The 18,230-nt window shown below is 48.2% G+C and overlaps 1 protein-coding gene across 1 annotated transcript in view; it reads left to right on the top strand.

Moving 5' to 3' along the window:
• PBX4 (PBX homeobox 4) overlaps positions 1 to 18,230 on the top strand; it is a 60,822-nt gene that overhangs the window by 25,387 nt on the left and 17,205 nt on the right. Inside the window, exon 2 of the mRNA XM_008049409.2 lies at positions 2,180 to 2,253. Coding sequence (XP_008047600.2) covers positions 2,180 to 2,253 — 74 coding nt within the window. The remainder of the gene's footprint in view (positions 1 to 2,179; positions 2,254 to 18,230) is intronic.

The following is an 18,230-nucleotide window of genomic DNA, read 5'->3' as shown; positions in this document are numbered from 1 at the left end:
AGACTCAGATGCAAAAAAAAAAAAAAAATTACCACAGACTTAATGGCTTAAAGAACACAAATGTCTTATCTTACAATTCTGAAGGTCAGAAGCCCAACATTTGCTTTCTGGGTAAAACCCAGGTGTGGGCAGGGCCATATTGGCAGGGCTTCTAAAATTTCTGGAGAGTCTGTTTCTTCACCTGCATTCCTTGCTCGTGGTCCTTTCCTCCATGATCAAAGGCAGCCACACAGGACCACTCTGACCCTTAAACTGTCTAATTCTTTCCATTTTTGCTTTTATTTTCTTTATTTATTTTGAGACAGGGTCTCACTCTGTCTTCCAGGCTGGAGTACAGAGGCACAGACACAGCACACTGCAGCCTCGAATTCCTGGGCTCAAGCAGTCCCCCCACCTCGGCCTCCTGAGTAGCTGGAACTACAGGCACCCCCATGCTTGGCTAACTAAAAAAAATTTTTTTGTAGAGTTGGGGTCTCTCTGTGTTACCCAGGCTTATAGCTCTTTCTCTGACCACAACTGGGAAGGGTTCTCCACTTTTAAGGGCTCATTTGATGACACTGTGCCCACCTGGATAATCCAGGCTAGTCTCTCCATCTCAAACTCAACTGCAGAGTTCTTTTCCCATTTGTAAGGCAACGTATTTGGGGTTCTGAGTATTAGCGTGTGAATGTCTTTGGGGATCATTATCCTGCGGATCACAGTTCCCATCACAGACAAGCAAAAGCCAGAGTCATCTCGCTGACTTAAAAGGCTTTTAGTGTCCACCTCTACTTTCTTTTTTTTTTTTTCCTCGAGTTGGAGTCTCACTCTGTCGCCCAAGTTGGAGCCCATCAACCTGCTGGGCTCCGGTGATCCTTCCGCCTCAGCCTTCCAAGTAGCTGGAACTATAGGCATGCACTACCATGCCCAGCTAATTTTTTATTTATTGTAGAGATAAGATATCACCAAGTTGCCTCTGCTGGTCTCAAACCCGTGGACTCCCAGAGTGCTGGGATTACACTGAGCCACCGAGCCCATCCCACTTCTATTTTCTAACTTCTCATAGATCTCTCCCTCACACCTTACCCTAGGCACCCTGGTCTCAAACAGCCAGGTGTGTTCTCACAGGGCCCTCATACTCACTGACTGTTTCCCCTGCCTAAATTATACCCCTCCTCAGCCCTCTTCTTGATTGATTTCTCCTTGTCATTCCCATCTCAACTCAGATCAGAATATCACCTCAGAGACATGCAAACTTCAATAAGCTTTCTAGCTACCTCTATCATGTGACTCTAGTCACTCACTACAAAGCATCTGCCATGGCTGATGGGTTTCTTGTTAGTGTGTATATTTGGTGTCTTCAACCCCTCCATCTTAACTGCCACATAAGTAAGAACCTCAACTGTCTGTGTCTCTGACGCTAGAGTGGTGTGTGGCACATAGTAGGTGCTAGGTTAACCTCACATGACACTGGGCAAAAATGGCTGGTATTTCTGCTTATGCTCCTCAGTATAACACTATAGGGCAGTAGTGTGTCACAGCTTTCAAATCTCTGTACCTGGAAATTTTGTAGTTCTTACTGAGTTATTTATAATGTTTAAATTTACATTCTTAGCCAAGCACAGTGGCTTATTCCTATAATCCCAGCATTTTGGGAGCTGAGACGGGAGGATCACTTGAGATCAAGAGTTTAAGACTAGTCTGGGCAACATAGTGAGATCTCATCTTTACAAAAAATAGAAAAATTAACTGGGTGTGGTGGTGCATACCTGTAGTCCCAGCTACTCAGGAGGCTGAGGCAGGAGAATCACTTGAGCCCAGGAATTTGGGGTTGTGGTGAGCTGTGATTGTGCTATTGTACTACAGCCTAGGGGAGAGAGTAAGACCCTGTCTCAAAACACACACACACACACACACACACACACACACACACACACACACACACACACACACTTACATTGTTTGCATGCTTCAACTTCTCCATATAATGGAAAGTGTTTTGGATGTTTTTACATTGCTTTATTTTAATTGTGCACACATCGGATTCATAAGAAATGTGATTGGACTGCACTTCCTAAGAGGGATTATCAATAGTCAGAACCAGCAGACTCAGTTTGGTTTGATGTCTCAGGATGGAGGAACTTTACTCTTGGGAACATGCTGCCTTTTCTCACCCACACCTGTGTCGCCTGTCTTTCAGAAAGCATGCTCTGAATTGCCATCGGATGAAGCCTGCTCTCTTCAGTGTGCTCTGTGAGATCAAGGAAAAGACAGGTAGGCTGTTTAGAAGATGCTTGCTGTGCGAGGCCAGGGCTGGACAGCCGTGTGCCCCTCTGGTCCTGGCTGGGCCCTGATGTGCCTTGTGGGGCCATTTTGCTCAAGACATCTCTTTCTCCCAGTGGATGACTGAGATGTTTTGTTTTTACCTTATCACTGCCCTGGTTTCTGATGTGTCACATTGATTGATTTTGTAGTTTATAACAAGCAGCTGTGTCTAGGTGCAAGACCTAAAAGGTGCTGTGGTACAAGGAAAGATGTCAGAATTAGAAAATTCAATAACAGCGATTTTGCTTTGTGGCACCAAGCATGGTGGCTCACATCTATAATCCCAGTCCTTTGGGAGGCCGAGGTGGGAGAATCGCTTGAGGCCAGGAGTTTGAGACCAGCCTGGGCATCATGGTGAGACCCTGTTTATTAAAATATATATATAAATAGCTGGGTGCAGTGGCTTATGCCTATAATCCCAGCATTTCGGGAGGCATAGGCAAGAGGATTGCCTGAGTCCAGGAGCTCAAGACCAGCCTAGACAACCTGGCAAGACCTCATCTCTACAATAAATCAAAAAATAGCTGGGCCGTGGTGGCACATGCCTGTAGTTCCAGCTACTTGGAAGACTGAGGCAGAAGGATCACCTGAGCCCAGCAGGTCGAGGCTACGGGCTCAAGCTTGCCACTGCACCTCAGCCTGGGTAAGAGTGAGACTCTGACTCAAAAAAAAAAAAATTATGTATATATATAAATTTTTAAAAAGCAATCCTGGCAAGGCGTGGTGGCTCATGCCTATAATCCCAACACTTTGGGAGGTGGAGGTAAGAGGATTGCCTGAGCCCACGGGCTCAAGAGACCAGCCTTAGCAACTTGGCGAGACCTCATCTCTACAATAAATAAAAAAATGTGCATTCTGGGCAGGAATCCCAAGGAGAGGTTGTATGTCCATCTCAGTACATTGTGTTGGAGGGTGACCTTCAGTATGTCCTGTCTCTGCTGGTGTTGACCTTGATCACTTGGTCAAAGTTGATAACAATTTGAAGATAATTTACAAGAGACGCCACCAAATAAGATGAAGATATCGTTAAAATGAAAGGTCAGCCAGGCGCAGTGGCTCAAATCTGTAATCCCAGCACTCTGGGATTCCAAAAAATTAACCGAACGTGGTGGCGCGCACCTGTGGTTCCAGCTACTTGGAAGGCTGAGGTGGAAGGATCACCTGAGCCCAGCGGTAGCCGTGAGCATGCCGCTGCACTCCAGCCTGCATGACAGAGTGAGAATCCTACCCAAAAAAAAAAAAAAAAAAAGAAAGTAGGTGATGTTCTAGGGACCTCATATAGGTGGAAACATACAGTATTTGTCCTTTTGTGTCTAGCTTATTTCACTCAGCATAATGCCCTCGAGATATATCCATGCTGTAGTATGAGTCAGAGTTTTATTAAAGCTGACTAAATTCCATGGTATGTATAGACCCACATTTTGTTTACCTACTCACCCTTTGATGGACATTTGAGTTGTTTATACTTTTTGGCTAATATGAATAGTGCTGCTATGAACAATGTACAAATACATATTTAAGACTCTGCTTTCAGTTCTTCTCAGTATATGCCAGTAAGTAGAACTGCTGGATCGTATGGTAATTCTACATTTTATTTTTTTGAGGAAACACCATACTGTTTCGCACAGCAGCTGCACCATTTTATGTTCCCACCAGCAATGCACCAGAGCTCCAATTTCTCCACATCCTCACCAACTCCTGTTATTTTCTGTTTTGGGGATAATAGCTATCCTAGTAGGTGTGAGGTGTTATCTCATTAGGTGAGCATGATATTCTTTTAGCTTGACATTTTTTGTTGTTGTGACAAAGACAAAAACAGATTTGGGGCACCATATTAGTTCAAATAAAGATCTTTTTTAATTAAAAAATTTTTATTTTAAATATGTGGGGTACAATTCAGTTAGGTATACAGATGTTCATTATGCAGGTACCTTTATTGATGAGGTGTGCCCCTCCTCCCCTGGCAGTTTCCCACTACTGCCAGTCCCACCCCCCCACTACTTATGATGATAGTTATAGTGTTATGATACTTATATGTATATTATATATTAGTATTATGATACTTTTATATAATATTATGATAGTTATAGCATTATGAAATCACAATACTTATAGTATTTTTTTTTTTTTTTTGAGTTGGAGTCTCGCTCTGTCACCCAGAATGGAGTGCAGTGGCTGCTCCCGGCCACCGCAGCCTCGACCTGCTGGGCTCCGGCGATCCTTCCGCCTCAGCCTTCCAAGTAGCCGGAATTACAGGCATGCGCTACCACGCCCGGCTGATTTTTTGATTTATTGTAGAGATGAGGTCTCGCTGCCCAGGTGGGTCTCGAACCCACGGGCTCAGGCAATCCACTCACCTCAGCCTCCCAAAGGTGCGGGATTACAGGTTGAGCCACCGAGCCCGGCTACTACTTATAGTATTATGATAATTGTTCAAGGTCCGCTTATGAGTGAGAACATATGATACTTAGGATCTTTGTTTCTATAATAGATCACTCAGTATTATAGCCTCTAAGTTCATCTAAGTTTCCGTGAAGTTCATAATTTTGTCCTTCTTTATGACTGTGTAATATTCCATCTGTATATGTACCACATTTTTAAAATCCAGTCCTCTTTTGATGGGCAGCACGGTTGGTTCCATGTTTTTGCTGTTGCAAATAATGGTGCAATAAACATGAGTGTGCAGGTATCTTTTTCATAGAGTAATTTGAGTTCCTCTGGGTATATTCCCAGGAGAGGGATTGCAGGGTCATATGGGAGGTCAATTTTTAGATCTCAAAGAAATAGCTTATCAAGCATCTTCCTGGTGTCACTCCTTAACCCAGGTAGAAGCCAACATTCTATTTATTATCTTAACCACACTTTCCTTTTTCATAAGAGCCAGACTGTGCTGTAATTCTGTTCTAATTTTTTTACTTTCTAACCTGGAAATTTACAGTTTACTTGGTTTACAGAGCCATTGTAACTTGATTGGTCTGCACTTGTTCTCATAGGTCTGTTTGTGTGTACTTAATTTTTTATTTTGAAACAGCCATATATTTGCGGAAATGTTCCAAGAATAGTACAAATACATTTTCTTCCTGAACCGTTTAGGGGTAAGTTGCTGACATGATGTCCCATGACACCCAAATGTTTCAGCGTGTTTCCTACAAACAAGGTCAGTCTCCTGTTGACCCACAGGACAACCCTCACAGTCAGGAAATTACCACCGACATGAAACTGCCATGTAATCCTCAGACTTTATTCAAGTCTTGCCAGTTGTTCTGTTAATGTCCTTCACAGCGAAAGGACTCAGGTCAGAATCTTCTGTTACATGTAGTTACCATGACTTTTGGTCTTTTCCCATCTCTGGCAGTCCTCTTCTTTTCTGTCAAGGACTTTCATGACTTCAACCCCCTGGAAAATCCGTTTGGGTTTGTCTGATGTTTCCTCACTATTATGTTTTCGCTAGGTAGCATCAAAATGACACTGTGTTCTCCTCATCCAGAGTCTGGTTGGGTGGCATGGGTGCTATCTGTCCCCTACTTGTGATGCTAACTTTGATCATCAGTAAGATGGTGTTGGCCAGGCACAGTGGCTCACACCTATAATCCCAGCACTTTGGGAAGCCGAGGTGAGAGGATTGCCTGAGCCCATGGGTTCGAGAGCAGCCTGGGCTACTTGGCGAGACCTCATCTCTACAATAAATCAAAAACTTAGCCAGGCATGGTGGCGCGTGCCTGTAGTTCCAGCTACTTGGAAGGCTGAGGCAGAAGGACCACCGGAGCCCAGCAGGTCGAGGCTGCAGTGGCCGGGAGCGGCCCAGTCTGGTCTCGAACCCCTGGACTCAGGCAATCCTCTTACCTCAGCCTCCCAAAGTGCTCAGATTATAGACGTGAACCACCATGCCCGACTTCCTTTTCCCTTTGTAAGAAGTATTCTGTAGGGAGGTATTCTAAGTCTGTGTAAATACTCCAGTCCTCACTAAAATTTCCATATATTCACTTAGTATTTTGTATGTAGAGTCCTATTTTGTCACGATCACATACTGGCATTCATTTTGATGCTCAGTTTGTCCCCAGTTTGGCTAGTGGCAGCTCCTTGAGGCTGGCCTCATGTCCTTCTGAGGGGTCTCCATCATCCTCTCATGCTTCCTCACTGACACTGTGACCTACTCCAGGCTCATATTCTGTTCTGTATCCATCTGCATTAGCCGCTTCTCTGAGAAGCCCTGGTACTATCCAGGTAGATCCTAGCCTAAATGTGCGCATTGCTGTTGGGCTATTGCTGCTCCCAAGCTCTCAGGACACAAAGCTAAAGACCATTTGTGCCTTCTGGGAATATATCTGGAGGAACTTAAGTCACTCTGCAAAAAAGATACCTGCACATGCATGTTTATTGCAGTACTAGAAACAATAGCAAACACATGGCACCAACCATGCTGCCATTGAAACTGGAGTGGATTTTTTAAATGTACATATACACAATGGAATATTACACAGCCATAATGAAGGACAAAATTATGGACTTCACAGCAACTTGGATGGATTTAGAGTCTATCATTCTCAGTGTTCTATCACAGAAACAAAGAACTGAGTATTACACGTTCTCACTCATAAGCGAACCCTAAACAATTGTCATAATACTATAAGAAAGGGATTAGCCGGGTTCGGTGGCTCAGCCTGTAATCCTGCGCCTTTGGGAGGCTGAGGTGAGTGGATTGCCTGAGCCTGCGGGTTCGAGACCCACCTGGGCAGCGAGACCTCATCTCTACAATAAGCCAAAAAATCAGCCGGGCATGGTAGCGCATGCCTGTAATTCCGGCTACTTGGTAGGCTGAGGCGGAAGGATTGCCGAAGCCCAGCAGGCGAGGCTGCGGTGGCCAGGAGCGGCCACTGCACTCCAGTCTGGGCGACAGAGTGAGACTCCAACTCAAATAAAAAAAAAAGAAAGGGATTGGCAGTAGCTAGAAACTGCCAGAGGAAGTGGGAGGGGCACATAACATCAATAAGGGTACCCGATCTCAAACCAGGCAATGGGTGGCCCAAACTTCACCTGTATGATGACCACTTATATACCTAATCCTGAATTGTACTCCACATTTTTAAAATATAAAAATAAAAGACTCTTGTGGGTATGTTACATATGTGTGTGTACACATACACACACATATCTATTTTTCCTATATCTGTATATACTGAAAACCATATGTTCATTTCAGCATCTTTAATTCTAGTTCACCACCACCGGGTTCACATTGTTTTTCTTTTTTATTTTTTTTTTTTTGAGTTGGAGTCTCACTCTGTCACCCAGGCTGGAGTGCAGTGGCATACTCACAGCCACCACAACCTCAACCTGCTGGACTTAGGCGATCCTTCTGCCTCAGCCTTCCAAGTAGCTGGAACTATAGACACATGCCATCATGCCCAGCCAATTTTTGTGATTTATTGTAGAGACAAAGTCTCAACAAGTTGTCCAGGCTGGTCTCGAACCCCAGGGCTCAGGCTCAGTCTCCCAAAGTACTCTCGCCTCAGCCTCCCAAAGTCCCTTACGGGCTGAGCCACCGCACCTGGCCCACACAGTTTTTCTCTTTCCAGATTTGAAACCCCTTTCTCCAGCAGTGATAACTCTGCCCCTGATAGCCTCAGTACTTTTGCTTATTTAATGAGCCTCTCACCCCCACCCCCATGTAAGCCAACCCCCGTAATGCAGACCCTTCTTTGACCCACTCCCAAACTGCTGCTGTTGACAGCCCAGACACATCACCACCTAGTGGTCTCCAACACCCAGCGCCAGGTCACCTTTCTCCACGGACACCAGATGCTGGCTGTGATCCCCTCCCCCACTGGGACACCTCTCACAGGAGTATGAATATCTGATGACCTGTCTTGTCTGTCATGTATTTAAATTATGGAGAGCAGATGTTATGGAAATGGGAGCACACAGGCTTTGTTGGGGAACCAGACACCCAAGTCTCTTGCTAGCAGTGAATTGGTTTAAAGCAAATTTGCCCTCAAACCCCAGCAGCACCCCCGTTGGTGCTTCTGCTTCTACACAGTGATCCAAATAGGCAATGGCCCTGCACCTAAATGCACCCACCCCGAGTCCTGTGGGCCAAGGGAAACTGTCCACCGGGAACACGGCCAGTATGGGTTCACCCCCGGACACACTGGCTACAGTCACATGTTCCTTAGGACTGTAGAACTGTGTGATGTTGATCCATTTTACTTTTTACCTAAATCAAATGAGCCAGTGTCAGCGCAGCTTACTGAGTCACACCGAGCTGTACCCTTGCCTGCCCCCAGGAGGCAGCCCCTATATGGAACTTGGTAATCTTAAAAGGCAGTTTCAAAAAGTACTTTAATAAACTGTAGGCTCAGGAAGCTGTTGGTTTTGACCTTTTCTTATCAGTAGGCTGCTGGAACTGAATGAGAAACCAGTTCTGGGGAATGTGGGTGTTCTGTCTAGGACCACGTCTTTGTAGCTCCACCTCCTTCTTATAGATGTTACTGTGTGAGTCTTCTGGCCTCAAACTCAGCAGTTTCAGAAGGGAAGAATCTGCTGCCGGAACAGCTGAGGTGTCTATCTGTCTGTTTCAGCCCCCTGGTGTGACCCTGCCTGTCCTGGGCTGCAGGGGTCTTGCTGTGGACATTTGGGATTTTTTTAGAGACAGAGTCTCACTCACTGTGTTGCCCAGGCTAGCCTCTAACTTCCAGGCTCAAGTGATCCTTCCATCTCAGCCTCCCCGACAGCTGCAACTACAGATGTGACCACTGAACCCAGCTCAGGACTTTTGATTTGCACCAAGCTGAGTCCCACAGCAGCAACAGGGCTTAGAGCACAAGTCACATATGTCCATCCTGGGCATTTCTTCAGAAACTGACGTGTTCTTTCCACTGACTGTCTTAAACATCTGAGCGCAACATGTGTTTTGGGGTGCAGTGGGGCAGGAATGGGGCAGCCTTGAAAAGCATAAGCCGTTCATGGTTGCTGTGAACTGGGTTTACCTGCGCTGCCTGAGAAAGTTGGGACACCTTTTCCTGAGTGTCACCTTTAGTGCATCTGGGTGCCTTTTCACATCAGTAGGAAGTGCAGTCAGGGAGTACCATGAGTCCCCCATGGACCATAGGCCTTGACATGAGGAACATCTCAGCCTTCTAGACTCAGGGGCAAGCCAGCCAGTGGCAGGAGAGTGAACAAGATCTCAATTCCGCTCCATCTTTCCCCAACCCTGTGATCAGTAACAGCCAAGTCTCAACCCCCCAAAAAACTGCTTGCAGTCCTGATCCAGTACCCTGTGGTGCCCTGGGCCACTGCCAGATGAGCCATCCAGTAGTCCAGGATCCCAGTACATCCATACTGAGAGACAAGACCTGGCTGCTTCTCTTTTTTTTGCTTAAAAAAATTTTTTTTTAATTTAAAAAAATGTTTTAGAGATGGGGGTCTTGCTGTGTTGCTCAGGCTGATCTCAAACTCCTGGCCTCAAGCAGTCCTCCTGCCTCGGCCTCCCAAAGTGCTGGGGTTACAGATGCAGATCATCATGTCTCATTTGCCTCATGATTTAACGCACATCTCTCACATTGCCCTCTGGCTAAAGTCTGTACAGGCCTTTAGGATGAAAACAAAACTTCTGCAGAACATTAAGCATTGATGGAGCCTAGTGCTGCAGGTCAGACAGCTCAGAGCTTTCTGATGTTATCCCCTGGGGTCTCCAGTGGCCTTGGGCAGGTGTTGTTGCTGCTGTAAACAGATGAGCAGTGTCATGCTCTGAGAGGGAGCAGGGCCTGCCTGGGGCATACCGAGCTGCCTGCTGCCCCCTCACCCTGTCCTCGCTCATGAAGGGGCTTTCCCTGTCCCCTGTGGCCTGTACTCACGGGGCCCCACGGGCCACCTGTGTCATCTGTGTCAGGGATTGTTCCCAGCCAGCACAGGGCCTAAGGTGTGCTGTGCTCTCAGGGTCTGTCCCAAAACTGCACACAGCCCATGGCTCCACAGCTCTGTTGGGTGAAGAACTAAGCCTAGTGACTGGTGCTTAGTGACTGAACCCCCTCACATCCGCTTCACCCAAGGAGGTTCTGAAGATTGACTGTTTGGGGGCCTGACTTCAAACACGGGTCTTGTTACCCACATCACCTGAAATGAGATGATCCTCTGTGGACTCCTGGTGTCACTGGGTGTTCTGAATGCTCTTCCTGGCACACCCGAGGAATGGCCTGTGGGAGGGACACTGGCAGGTCTTGCAGCATGGCTCCTGGGGTCAGTTCTGCTGCACCCCACCCTGGTGCCTGGGCATTCCTGCCCACGTGGTCTCTGAAGGCCAAGGACACCCACATGTGCACCCTCCTCCATGGTTTCCAGAGAAGCTGTTCTGAGGAGAACACAATAAACCCTTGCTGTTCCATTTAGCTGAGGGGACCAGCTACTGGCCACCGTCCCTTTGCTGAAATCCTCGGAGTAGGTGAGTTGCAGAAGTGTTGGATTTGAGGTTTGTCCAGTTGATACTCCCAGTGAGGACCAAAACATGGCCTGGACTCTAGCAGTGGTATGTGGCACCAGCACAGGGACAGTTTCCACATTACAGTGGGCCAGGCTTTGCCTTCACACGAACATGAGTGCCAGCCCACGTGAAAAACCTTTAGATCTTGGACCTGGCATGCTGAGTCCTGAGGCCCCTGGAAGTCCCACCCCTCTGTCCTGTCCCAGGCAGTTCTCAAAAGGGGCTGACTTTGTCTTCTCAGCTCTTTGCTGGCCTGTGTCTCATTTTGATTGGTTCTGGTCTCACTATGTCTCCGAGGAAGTTGAGAAGTCTTGGGGACTAGTCCCAGCTGGGGATGCCATGCTGTGGGAGCACCAAAACTCCTTTCAGGGGAGAAAATGTCAATAATCCATAGCACCAGGAATGGCTTTGTGCCTTCTGACTGTTCACAGCCCTCGCTAGTAGTTGGCAAACGTATGTGACCCAGTTGTTTCCCTTCCTGGTCAGCTGCCAGGTCTGTTGCAATTGCAGAATCCTGTTCTGTAGGTTCAGCCACCTGTTTAGGGGGTTGCTGTGATCACAGAGCGTTGTCCCAGCAAGCACCCAGAGCATTGTCCCAGCAAGCGCCCTGAGAGTAACTTCTCTGGCTCTCACATCCCTTTCTGAGCAGCTGTACCCTGGGGCTGAGTCCCATGTACAGCACTTCTTTAGGACTGTTCTGGGAGTGGACTGACCCCCGAGAGCTGGAGAGCTATTTTTCAGGTTGCTTTGAGTATCCTTTCCACCCTGCAGTGTCTGAGTGACTCTTGAATCGAACCTCTGAGTCATCCGCGGTGCAGCTCCTGTGCACAACTGCTGGGGCTGTGTACATTTGAATTATTGAAAAGTAAATACAGTGAACCAGTTCATTCCTCAACCACACCAGCCAGTCTAGAATGTTCCATCATCATTAAAGTTCTATTAGAAAGGTGGATTCATATATACAAATATACAAATTAAGGGACATAATCCCAGCACTTTGGGAAGCCAAGATGGGAAATGACTGGAGCCCAGGAGTTGAAGACCAGCTTAGCCAACATACCGTGACCCCATCTCTGCAAAAAAAGGAACAACAAAAGCAGGCGTGGTGACTCATGGCTGTAATCCCAGCACTTTGGGAGACAGGCGTTCAAGACAAGCCTGAATAACATGGCAAGTCCTCACCTCTACAGTAAATCAAGAAATTAGCCAGGTATGGAGACGCACACCTGTGGTTCCAGCTACTTGGAAGGCTGAGGCAGAAGGTTCACCTGAGCCCAGCAGGTTGAGGCTGCGGTGGCCAGGAGCGTGCCACTGCACTCCAGCCTGGGTGGCAGACTCCGACTCAAAAAAAAGAAGATGCTCAGTTGTCGTGTCACTTAGGACTTGCTAAATTAACATCAGTTCCTTGGGCAATTCCATTTATTGTGTGTTTGTTCGTTTTTGAGTCCATCTCACTGATGCCCAGGCTGGAGTGCAGTGGCACACTCATGGCCACTGCAGCCTCAACCTGCTGGGCTTAAGAGATCCTTCTGCCTCAGTCTTCCAAGTTGCTGGAATCACAGGCTCGTGATTTTTCTTTTTTTTTTTTTTTTTTTTTTTTTTTTGGAGTCTCACTCTGTCACCCAGACTAGAGTGCAGTGGCCGCTCCCGGACACCGCAGCCTCGACCTACTGGGCTCCGGCGATCCCTCCGCCTTCTGCCTTCCAAGGAGCCGGAACTACAGGCACGCACTACCACACCCAGCTAATTTTTGTTTTATTGTAGAGATGAGGTCTCACCAAGTTGCCCGGGTGGGTCTCGAACCCGCGGGTTCAGGCAATCCACTTACCTCGGCCTCCCAAAGCACAGGGATTACAGGCTGAGCCACTGACCCCGGCCTGATTTTTTTTATTTACTCTAGAGACGAGGTTTCACCAAGTAGCCCAGGCTGGTCTCGAAATCCTGGACTCAGGCAATCCTCTTACCTCCGCCTTCCAAAGTGATTACAGGTGTGAGCCACCGTGCCTGGCTGGGCAATTCCTTTTAGAGTAGTCGGGGCATTGACTGGCCTCAAACGCTTTGATTCTCGTACTGGGAATCGGTAGGACATGGTTAGTGTGTGTGTTGCTAGGCTGGTCACCTTGCACTGACTGCAGCCAAGTGATTTCTGAAGCTTCTAGCCCTCTCCTCAGCTCACACTCGTTCAGTTGAAATTGGGGCATTTCTTGGGATGAGAAATAAATTGTTTGGTAGACCGGAGCCATCCGTAAATGCTGTTTTTTCTTAGCTGTGCCTCTTAAATGTTTGCAAATCTCATAGGAGATGATGTGCTTGTTTGTCCAGATATTTTACCGGGCTGCATTTTCTACCACAATGTCTTCCTTCTGTCCTGTTGTCATGTGCAAAGAAAATAACACAGGAAAACAAGCCTTAAAAACATAACTGTCGTTTCATATAATAGTTTTTTGTAGAATTGCAGGACTTTAAGTAACAAACATGTAAATGTATGGAAATGAAATTAATTTGCATGTTTGGCTGTGGTAGCAGCACAGTTGTGACTGGTTGTGATGTATTTTAATTAAGGATTAATTAGAGATGACGGAAATTTGCCCAGTGTCATAATCCCTTGGCTTGGTGAATATCTAGTGTGTGGCAGTCATGATATCAGAAGCTGATGTTTGCTAAGGAATATTCTTTTTAAAGTTCTATGGGACTGAGAAAGTTCAATGACTTAAGACAAGGATTGATCTCAAATGTCGCTTAAACAAGCTAACCTGTGGGATGTGGCCTCCAAGAAAAAAGCTGTCAGTTCTCAACACAAACAGGCTATCTTCCAGAAGATTCCTTGGGTAGCATGAAGAACTCAGTGACCATTGTCCTCAAGAAACAATAACATAAAATGGCCCTTGGTTGCGTGGGTGGTCAGTTAGTGAGACTTCACCTTGAGGTCAGTTTGGGGACACGGTAGAGGGGAGGGGAAATTGTCCTTTACATCTGTGACTACCTGGGTGACTCCAGCTGCAGGGATACCCTTGAGCTTGTGAGTGAGTCATGCTTTCTTCATCCTAGCTTGCTGCCCGTTGGCCCATCTCCTTCCTGAACTTCTGGTCTCATCCTCTTGACCAGCCCCTACAGGACTGAGCTGAGAGGGAACTCCCTGCCTTGCCTGTGTCTGACTTGAGGCACTGCCTGTAAAGTTTCTCCAGGAAGCCTGAGGCTTGCTGTGGGGTCTGAGGAGATAAAATAACCATTATCAGCTGAAGAAAGGCTTTTTTCTGTTCCTTAGTTTGTATCATTAATGAGTACATTAATGAGTACATTAATTTTTTTTGAGTCAGAGTCTCACTGTATCGCCCAGGCTGCAGTGCAGTGGCACGCTCACAGCTAACACAGCCTCGACCTGCTGGGCTCAAGTGATCCTTCTGCCTCAACCTTCCAAGTAGCTGAAACCACAGGTGCGTGCCAGCCCACCCAGCTAATTTTTGGATTTATTGTAGAGATGAGGTCTCGCCAAATTGCCTAGGCTGGTCTCGAACCCCTAGACTCAGGCAGTCCTCTCGCCTCCACCTCCCAGAGTACTAGGATCACAGGCATGAGCCACCATGCCCTGCTGAAATATTGTTTTAATAGGTTTTTTCCCTTTTACTTCTTTTGAGTTATAGTTTCCCTCTTTTAAGTTACTGGGATGGTTTACATTGATTTTCATTTGCATTCATTTTCATTTACATTGATGATTTAGACTGATAGATTTTTGAAAGCAGTTGTGTACAGAGATAAACCTTCTTGGTTATGACACACACACACACACACACACACACACACACACTGCTAGCTTCAGCTTGTTGATCACTGATGAGCTGTCTCAGCTGTATATGAGACACACACACACACACACACACACACACACACACACACACACTGCTAGCTTCAGCTTGTTGATCACTGATGAGCTGTCTCAGCTGTATAATGAGACCAAGCTGTGATTCCCCCACGCGGCTCCATCCAGCCTGGTCTAGGCTTTCTCTCTACAGTGAGTGGATGCTTTTTTTCTCATTCTGTTCTCTCAAGCGGTTGGTTGCAGAAAGGGATCTTCCCTTCCTTGAAGATGGTCACTCCGGTCTACTAAGTAGCCTTTAGGGAAGGGTTTCTTGCGTTTCTGTTCCTGAGCATGATCCTATGTGGCCAGGCATGTTCCTGGAGCTGGGGCCGCGACTTTAAGTAGCAAATATGGACAAGCCAGGGATGGTTCCAGGTAAGCAGTTCTAGACAGGGATAAGAGAGTCATACGCCTTCAGGATCAAAGGGTTGGGAGGTGGGGACAGCCTCTGGGGGTACAACGTTTGAGCCAGGACCCGACTGATGGGGTACCTCCGCTTCCTTACTGGGAAGGCGCTCATTGCAGTCCAAGGTAGGCTTGATGTCCCACGAGCCCTGGAAAACCAGTTGAGGCTGAGTGTTGAGGGTAGGGGTGGCAGCGGGCAAGTTCTGCCAGATCCCAAGGATGGGGCCTTGGGTTCCCTTGGGATGGCCTGCCTGACCCTTGCCTTCATGGGGTTAGCCTGCCTGGCCTCCCCTCCCTTCCTCACATCCATGAACACTGTCCTCAGAGAGCCAGCAGTCCCACGTCCTCCACTGGCCTCTCTCAGCCAATGTCGCCTCCTGCTGCTCAGAGCCCCCCAGCCACTCTGAAGCCCCATGCCTGTTCCCACACTGTCACCTTGCACCTTGGCAGGAACGCCCTCCTCAGCCAGTACCCTTATCTAACCTCGCAGCTCCCAAAACCAAGGCAGCACCCCACGGCCTGTGTTCCTGTGGCATTCCTGTGGGCCAGTGTTCTCGGGGTTGGACAGACCTGTCTCCCACTAGACGGCGCATCCCATGGGACTGGGTCCTTCTTTCCTCTGCAGCTCGGTCCGGTCGCCTCCTTGTTTGGCATCCCACATCCTCTTGCTGGGATCACTGGTGTGAGCGCTGCTTCCCCGGACACAGGAATGCTGGCTCTGTCCAGGTGGCAGCCACCCCCAGCCTGGGACTAAAGAGGCCACGAGCAAAGGGGAGGCAGGCGCCCCCCCACTGTGTGCAAGGAAATAGGGTTACCCTCCAAGGAGGCCACTTCCAGCCTGTTGTGCTCCAGCCCTTGAGGACTCTGAGAGTCCGGATCTGGGTTCAGGGACTCAGCAGAGCCCCAGCAGCAACCCAGACTCAGCCTTCAGACCACTCCAGCCTCCGGCAGGGTTTCAGCCACTGCGGCCTTATGTCCAAACAAGGTGAACCACCAGGAAAAGAAAAGGAAAAGGAAGACTGACATTTGAGGTAACACACCCCAAAGTTGCCTGAAATTCAACAGACTTAAATTTACTCCATCGTACTTTAAGTTTCCACCTGCAGACGGGGATAAGAGCAAGAGGCACAGGCAAGAGCAAGGGGCAGCAAGGACCAGCGTAGAGCACTGGCTGCCTTTCCAGGAGTTGGTCTGGAGCAGGACTGAAGTACACATGGTAGAAATCTCATCCCTTGTCCAGCACATGCTGTAAAAAACTGTCAGGCCAGAGGACTTGACGGCCGTGGTGTGCAGTGTTGATGTAACTGGACTTGTGCATGCCTGTCGCGCTTCTCAGATGTTTGCCAGGTCCTGATTCGCGTGTGTAGAGCAAGGCTGACTAACCACAGGGTTTGCAAGTGAGGTTTTATTGGAACACAGCTGCTCGTTGCCTGTTGGTGACTTTCGCAATATGGTGGCAGTGGAGCAGCTGTGACAGAGACCAACCCTGTAGCCACAAAGCCTGAAATAGTCACTCTCTGGTGACCCCCAACATGAGGGAGTCTTTGCCTCTGGAGGAAGGACAGGGAAAGTGAGTAAGGGATGGTGGTTTCCAGAAGGGCGAGTGTGTGCAGAACTTCTTTGCAGGTGAGAAGAAGCTGTAATGCCATGCCAGGCGGGAGTCCTGATGGGAGTCCCTCAGGCCCCTGAACTGGGGCATGGGTGGGGCTTGTCATGGTAGCAGTTCTTGTCTGGGCTGCGGTGACAGACTACACACTTCCCTGATGGCTCTGTTGGGTCCTCTCATGTGTGCAGTCCATCTGAATGATGTGGGAATCAGGGCTTAGAAACTGCTCTGTCTAGTGACAACTGGCCCTGGCCAAGTTTAGATTAAATGACACGGGAGACTGTCAGTTCCATGACACGGAGGACTGGTCCAACCTCTGTGGCCAGGGCCAGCTCCAGGAGCCCTGGGGAGTGTGGATGCCACCCGAGAGGCCCTGGCAGTGGCAGCTGGTCTATTGGATGAAGTGACCCTGATGGGAAGACTCCTGGATGACATATACACTCTTAACTAAGGAGGGACCTGGGGAGACCCGAGAGACAGAAACTACAATATCAGGAAGGGCAACCCCAGACCTTGAAGACCTTCCCAGTAACTGGTGCTTTTTTTTTTGAGCTAGAGTCTCCCTCTGTCACCCAGGCTGTGGCACTATCGTGGCTCACCACAGTCTCGATTTCTTGGGTTCAGGTGATCCTTCTGCCTCAGCCTCCTGACCAGCTGGGACTACAGGTACACACCACCACACCTGGCTAAATTTTTTTGTTTTTGTAGAGGCAGGTCTTACTATGTTGCCCAGGCTGGTCTCGAACTCCTGGGCTCAACCAACCCTCTCGCTTGGGCCTCCCTGAGTGCTAGGATTACAGGAGTGAGCCACCGTGATCTAGTGCTTTTTTTTTTTTTTTTAAGCCGTTGGGGTCTAGATACAGAAGGTTATTTGCCTGCCTTCCCTTTTGCTGTCCTCCAGTATCAGAGGCATTGTTCAGGGAGGAGACACTCTTTCAACAGAGGACACTGGTTCTTATGACTGGCACCTTGCCAGAATCCCCTGTGGAATTCATCACTGTATTACCTTTATTACCTTTGGCTCTTTGCAAGAAGAGCTGGAGCTGGGGGAAGTTTAGCTTCCATTCTGAGAATCAGGACAGGAAAGTCAACCTCAGTACAGGTCCTTGTTACCACCCTGGACCCTGCCACCCCATGGGGCTGTGGCCAGTGGCCCTATTCCTTCTGAGATAGAGTGGCAGGACACCCCAGTTTGGGAAGCATCAGCCACTGTCACCCCCAAAGCGCAAGACTAGTCCTTAGTCTGCACTCCGGAAGTGATTGAAAAACATCAAATGCTTTCTGGAAAGAAGGAAGTCCCCAAGTTTGCACCTTAATGATGACTCTGAAATGAGCTAAATCAGTTAATACAATCAAATTGCTAGCAAAATAATAATTTTTTATCCAGGCTCGGTGGCTCAGCCTGTAATCCCGCGCCTTGGGAGGCTGAGGTGAGTGGATTGCCTGAGCCCGCGGGTTCGAGACCCGCCTGGGCAGCGAGACCTCATCTCTACAATAAATCAAAAATCAGCCGGGCGTGGTGGCGCGCGCCTGTAATTCCGGCTACTCGGAAGGCTGATGCGGAAGGATCGCCGGAGCCCCCC

Source organism: Carlito syrichta, unplaced genomic scaffold (genome assembly GCF_000164805.1).
Source record: "Carlito syrichta isolate Samal-C Ts95f unplaced genomic scaffold, Tarsius_syrichta-2.0.1 Scaffold135583, whole genome shotgun sequence".
Lineage (NCBI taxonomy): Eukaryota > Metazoa > Chordata > Mammalia > Primates > Tarsiidae > Carlito > Carlito syrichta.
Note: the sequence above shows the minus strand (reverse complement) of the source record. Positions and strands in the feature narration are given on the sequence as shown.